The sequence below is a fragment of the Heterodontus francisci genome, chromosome 25, assembly GCF_036365525.1.
Source record: "Heterodontus francisci isolate sHetFra1 chromosome 25, sHetFra1.hap1, whole genome shotgun sequence".
In the NCBI taxonomy this organism is placed as follows: domain Eukaryota; kingdom Metazoa; phylum Chordata; class Chondrichthyes; order Heterodontiformes; family Heterodontidae; genus Heterodontus; species Heterodontus francisci.
The window spans coordinates 74,518,440-74,524,808 of NC_090395.1; the positions used below are offsets into that span (position 1 = coordinate 74,518,440).

At 45.8% G+C, this 6,369-nt stretch overlaps 1 protein-coding gene across 1 annotated transcript; it reads left to right on the forward strand.

Annotated features, from left to right (window-relative positions):
- The first annotated feature begins 5,036 nt into the window (after nucleotides 1–5,036).
- LOC137384045 (chymotrypsinogen A-like) lies at nucleotides 5,037–6,095 on the forward strand. Its single transcript, XM_068057607.1, has one exon. The coding sequence runs from the start codon at nucleotides 5,037–5,039 to the stop codon at nucleotides 6,093–6,095; it is 1,059 nt and encodes a 352-aa protein (XP_067913708.1).
- The last annotated feature ends 274 nt before the right edge of the window (nucleotides 6,096–6,369 follow it).

Below are 6,369 nucleotides of genomic sequence, written 5' to 3' on the forward strand. Positions count from 1 at the left end.
GCCATCTGCTGGCTGGGAAATCACATCAGGCCAGATTTTCCAGGAGAAATGGTGAAGTGAATAGCACTCAGTATTATTGACGTGGGAATCTGACAGTAAGGTCCAGTGACTGCACATGTGCAGTTAAATTCAGAAATCAGAAAATTGTTGTCCAAGTTGCCCTGTTCTTCCAAGGGGCTATGTGATAACAGTATCTTCCAGCGCTTTCAATCTGTGCAATTCCATTCACACTGCAGTAAATGAAAAGGTGAAATACAAAGAGAAATGGAAATCAGCTTTTAAAAATAATTTGAAATGAACAGGTAGAACTGCCACATCTTCATGAACGCCATCCTGCTCCACGACCACCGTCTCAGGCGAAACCAGAGTGTTCACAGCCTTGGCCTGCTGTTTGATTCTGAGCTAAGCTCCTAACCCCAAATCTTCCGCATCACCAAGGCCACCTACATCCACCTCTGTAACATCACCCGACTCCACCTCAGTCCATCTGCTGCTGAAACCCACATCCATGCCTTTGTTACCTCCAGACTCAACTAGTCCAATGCTCTCCTGGCCGGTCTCCCAACTTCCATTTTCGTAAACTTCAGCTCATCCAAAACTCTGCTTTTGTGAGCCCAAGTTGTTGGTAAGTGGGATAGTCGTGGTGCAGCATAGGTGTTACCGGGAGTTCTGCTGCGTGTGTGGTAAAATAAAGAGTGACTGGAACTCACTGTCTGCTCAGTGAGTGTTAAAATACACAGCTGCCAGTTGTCTAACAACCAATCCAATGCCTAACCTTCTTGTTGCTAAGTTAAGTGAGGACTCTTTAGGGACAAGGTGACTCTACAATGACTACACCTGACAGATGCTCTAGGGACCTTTTTTTAGAATTAGAACATTACAGCGCAGTACAGGCCCTTCGGCCCTCGATGTTGCGCCGACCTGTGAAACCATCTGACCTACACTATTCCATTTTCATCCATATGTCTATCCAATGACCACTTAAATGCCCTTAAAGTTGGCGAGTCTACTACTGTTGCAGGCATTGTGTTCCACGCCCCTACTACTCTCTGAGTAAAGAAACTACCTCTGACATCTGTCCTATATCTATCACCCCTCAACTTAAAGCTATGTCCCCTCGTGTTTGCCATCACCATCCGAGGAAAAAGACTCTCACTATCCACCCTATCTAACCCTCTGATTATCTTGTATGTCTCTATTAAGTCACCTCTCCTCCTCCTTCTCTCTAACGAAAACAACCCCAAGTCCCTCAGCCTTTCCTCGTAAGACCTTCCCTCCATACCAGGCAACATCCTAGTAAATCTCCTCTGCACCCTTTCCAAAGCTTCCACATCCTTCCTATAATGCGGTGACCAGAACTGCACGCAATACTCAAGGTGCGGCCTCACCAGAGTTTTGTACAGCTGCATCATGACCTCGTGGCTCCGAAACGCGATCCCCCTACTAATAAAAGCTAACACACCATATGCCTTCTTAACAGCCCTATTAACCTGGGTAGCAACTTTCAGGGATTTATGTACCTGGACACCAAGATCTCTCTGCTCATCTACACTACCAAGAATCTTCCCATTAGCCCAGTACTCTGCATTGCTGTTACTCCTTCCAAAGTGAATCACCTCACATTTCTCCGCATTAAACTCCATTTGCCATCTCTCAGCCCAGCTCTGCAGCCTATCTATGTCCCTCTGTACCCTACAACACCCTTCGACACTATCCACAACTCCACCGACCTTCGTGTCATCCGCAAATTTACTAACCCACCCTTCTACACCCTCATCCAGGTCATTTATAAAAATGACAAACAGCAGTGGCCCCAAAACAGAACCTTGCGGTACACCACTAGTAACTAAACTCCAGGATGAACATTTGCCATCAACCACCATCCTCTGTCTTCTTTCAGCTAGCCAATTTCTGATCCAAAGCTCTAAATCACCTTCAACCCCATACTTCCGTATTTTCTGCAATAGCCTACCGTGGGGAACCTTATCAAACGCCTTACTGAAATCCATATACACCACATCCACTGCTTTACCCTCATCCACCTGTTTGGTCACCTTCTCGAAAAACTCAATCAGGTTTGTGAGGCACGACCTACCTTTCACAAAACCGTGCTGACTATCGCAAATGAACTTATTCTTTTCAAGATGATTATAAATCCTATCTCTTATAACCTTTTCCAACATTTTACCCACAACCGAAGTAAGGCTCACAGGTCTATAATTACCAGGGCTGTCTCTACTCCCCTTCTTGAACAAGGGGACAACATTTGCTATCCTCCAGTCTTCCGGCACTACTCCTGTCGACAATGACGACAAAAAGATCAACAACAACGGCTCTGCAATCTCCTCCCTGGCTTCCCAGAGAATCCTAGGATAAATCCCATCTGGCCCAGGGGACTTATCTATTTTCACACTTTCCAAAATTGCTAACACCTCCTCCTTGTGAACCTCAATCCCATCTAGCCTAGTAGTCTGAATCTCAGTAATCTCCTCGACAACATTTTCTTTCTCTACTGTAAATACTGACGAAAAATATTCATTTAACGCTTCCCCTATCTCCTCTGATTCCACACACAACTTCCCACTACTATCCTTGATTGGCCCTGTTCTAACTCTAGTCATTCTTTTATTCCTGATATACCTATAGAAAGCCTTAGGGTTTTCCTTGATCCTATCCACCAATGACTTCTCGTGTCCTCTCCTTGCTCTTCTTAGCCCTCCCATTAGATCCTTCCTGGCTAGCTTGTAACTCTCAAGCGCCCTAACTGAGCCTTCACGTCTCATCCTAACATAAGCCGCCCTCTTCCTCTTGACAAGCGCTTCAACTTCTTGAGTAAACCACGGCTCCCTCGCTCGACAACTTCCTCCCTGCCTGACAGGTACATACTTTGATGGTTGGCTAGCCAAGGAGGTGGGTCACTAATGGAGCCTGAGTGAGAGTTCCTGATCTACACCAGATAACCCTGCAAACGATCGCCATAACCACCTAGGCTGAACCAGCAGGTAGATGTTTACTGGTATTCTGGTGGTAGACTCAGTGGCTAAACTCGGCTGTCCTCCCCTCGCACATTCGGGGACTCATAAAGCTTTGGATTTGGCAACCTGCAGTAAAGAGAAAGAATTTGCATCGATATCACACCTTTCACAACCGCAGGATGTCCCAAAACACTTTGCAAACAATGAAGTACAGTCACTGTTGTAATGCAGGAAAGACAAGGGCCAAGGAGACAGAGAGTAGCAGTGGAAGGGAGTTTCTCAAAATGGAGACGTGTGACCAGTGGTGTTCCACAGGGATCCGTGCTGGGACCACTGTTGTTTGTGATATACATAAATGATTTGGAGGAAAGTATAGCTGGTCTGATTAGCAAGTTTGCAGACGACACTAAGATTGGTGGAGTAGCAGATAGTGAAGGGGACTGTCAGAGAATACAGCAGAATATAGAGAGATTGGAGAGTTGGGCAGAGAAATGGCAGATGGAGTTCAATCAGGGCAAATGCGAGGTGATGCATTTTGGAAGATCCAATTCAAAAGCGAATTATACAGTAAATGGAAAAGTCCTGGGGAAAATTGATGTACAGAGAGATTTGGGTGTTCAGGTCCATTGTTCCCTGAAGGTGGCAACGCAGGTCAATAGAGTGGTCAAGAAGGCATACGGCATGCTTTCCTTCATCGGACGGGGTATTGAGTACAAGGGTTGGCAGGTCATGTTACAGTTGTATAAGACTTTGGTTCGGCCACATTTGGAATACTGCGTGCAGTTCTGGTGGCCACATTACCAAAAGGATGTGGATGCTTTGCAGAGGGTGCAGAGGAGGTTCACCAGGATGTTGCCTGGTATGGAGGGCACTAGCTATGAAGAGAGGTTGAGTAGATTAGGATTATTTTCATTAGAAAGACGGAGGTTGAGGGGGGACCTGATTGAGGTGTACAAAATCATGAGAGGTATAGACAGGGTGGATAGCAAGAAGCTTTTTCCCAGAGTGGGGGATTCAATTACTAGGGGTCACGAGTTCAAAGTGAGAGGGGAAAAGTTTAGGGGGGATATGCGTGGAAAGTTCTTTACGCAGAGGGTGGTGGGTGCCTGGAACGCGTTGCCAGCGGAGGTGGTAGACGCGGGCACGATAGCGTCTTTTAAGATGTATCTAGACAGATACATGAATGGGCAGGAAGTAAAGAGATACAGACCCTTAGAAAATAGGCGACATGTTTAGATAGAGGATCTGGATCGGCGCAGGCTTGGAGGGCCGAAGGGCCTGTTCCTGTGCTGTAATTTTCTTTGTTCTTTGTTCTTTGTTGTGTACAGCAATGTGATAATGACCAGATAATCTGTTCTTTACTGATGTTGGTTGAGGGATAAATATTGGCCAGGACACTAGGGATAACTTCCTTGCTCTTCTTCAAGTAGCAGCTATGGGATCTTTTACATCCACCTGCAAGGGCAGATGGGACCTCGGTTTAATGAGTCATTTGAAACCCAGCACCTCTAATAGTGCAGCACTCCCTCAGTACCGCCCCTCTGACCATGCCAGCACAGGGAGTCCTAGTCTAGATTTTGTGTTACAGTCTCTTCAGTGGGGCTTGAACCCATGATCTTCTAGTACACAGGTGAGAGTGCTAGCCAATGAGCCATGGTCAGGATTAAACAGGAGTGATAATTAAATAGTAGGGTGAGCATGGGGAGCAAGTGGCGGTGAAATGGAAATGAGCAAAGGTTGAAAAATGTTTAATCTGAAGCAACTCCTGTGGTGATGTCATAATTCCCAGTGACATCATCACTTGCTGACTGATCACATGACCTTCTCTGTATATCAAAAAGCTGTGACCTCACAAATGCAAACCTCCAGCTCATGCAAGACTCTTTCACCTTCGCGTCACCCCATCCCCCACAGAATAGAGCACACTCAACCCAACACAAGCCAAAACACCCAACCTGACCTCACTTCTGAAGGGCCTACTGCCCTTCTATGGCCAAAAGGAAAATGTGTTAAGACAAACACGTGATGACATTTGTCTCTATCCGTGCTCTGGTGATTCTGATGCTTCTCCTGGCTGCTCCACTCCTGGCTGAGAACCTAGTGAAGTGTGGGATTCGGCCGGAGATCAGCGAGACTTTTCAAGAGGAACCCCAACCCAGCACCTGGCCGTGGCAAGTGAGCCTTGAGCTGTCAGTGGAGAACAAGCACTTCTGTGGCGGGGCTATCATCAATGAGTACTGGATCATCACCGCTGCCCATTGCTTCATGCCACCAGTAACACAAACCCTGGAGGAGATTGTGGTGGTTATTGGGTTGAACAAACAACTGATGCCAGAAATATGGGTACACTATTCCAATCCTCATGAAATTATTTTGCACGATGGGTTCAATGAGGAAACAGGGGAAAATGACCTTGCCTTGGTGAAATTGGGTGAGCGCATCAAATTCGGAAAGTATGCCATGCCTGTGTGCTTCCCGAATGATGATATCTTTTTTGGGAATATTTGGACCAATTGTCAAATCACAGGCTGGATGAAGACAGGTGAAGACACCACAGATTCCGTTCAGCAAGTTCCTATAAAGATCATTTCCTTCAGAGATTGCAATGCCACGATTTTCAGTGGCAAGCTCCAACCATCAATGATGTGCATGAACTTCCAAGAAAATGAGACCATTGGTTGTCACATGGATAGCGGAGGTCCTGTGGCTTGCAAGGTAAATAACACAAAACAGTATTTCATAATTGGGGTTGTAAGCTGGGTTAGTGATTGCGAGAAGCGGTGGCCTGGAGTCTTCACTGTGACCAAGTCCTACCTAAATTGGATTGAGCACATCACCGCTCGGTATGGTAAGAAGTTCAATTTCAAGGAGTATGGGGCAGAGATGGCAAATCAGCATCAAAGAGCCATGATTAAGACGAGGATGCATGATCTAAATACCCGGAAAGTACAAAACCACTCAGATACAAACTCATCCTGTCCCGGACCCACGCTCACTCCAATCACAGAATCGGTGCAACAAATTACACTGACAGCGTCTGGGAACATCTACACCACTTCAGTGATTGGGATTGCACTGGTCCATCTCCGCTCACTGCTAATCACTTTACTGGCAACTTGACCGAGACATCCTTAGCGAAAAGCACCATCACTGAACTACAGCTGATCGACTTCCAACTGCATCCAAACCCTTATAGTTCTGTGATTCTGTGCAAAGCTGACTCAGACATATTTCTATGAACAATTATACTCTTTTTTTCTGATTAGATCTGAATATTAAATATTTATCTGAATAGAAAATGCAGATTTGCAAATTGCATTGGATTTTTTGTTTCTGGAATTAACCTGTAGTTTCAAAGTAAGCACTAGCTTGATTCAATCAGTAGCTTTGAAGA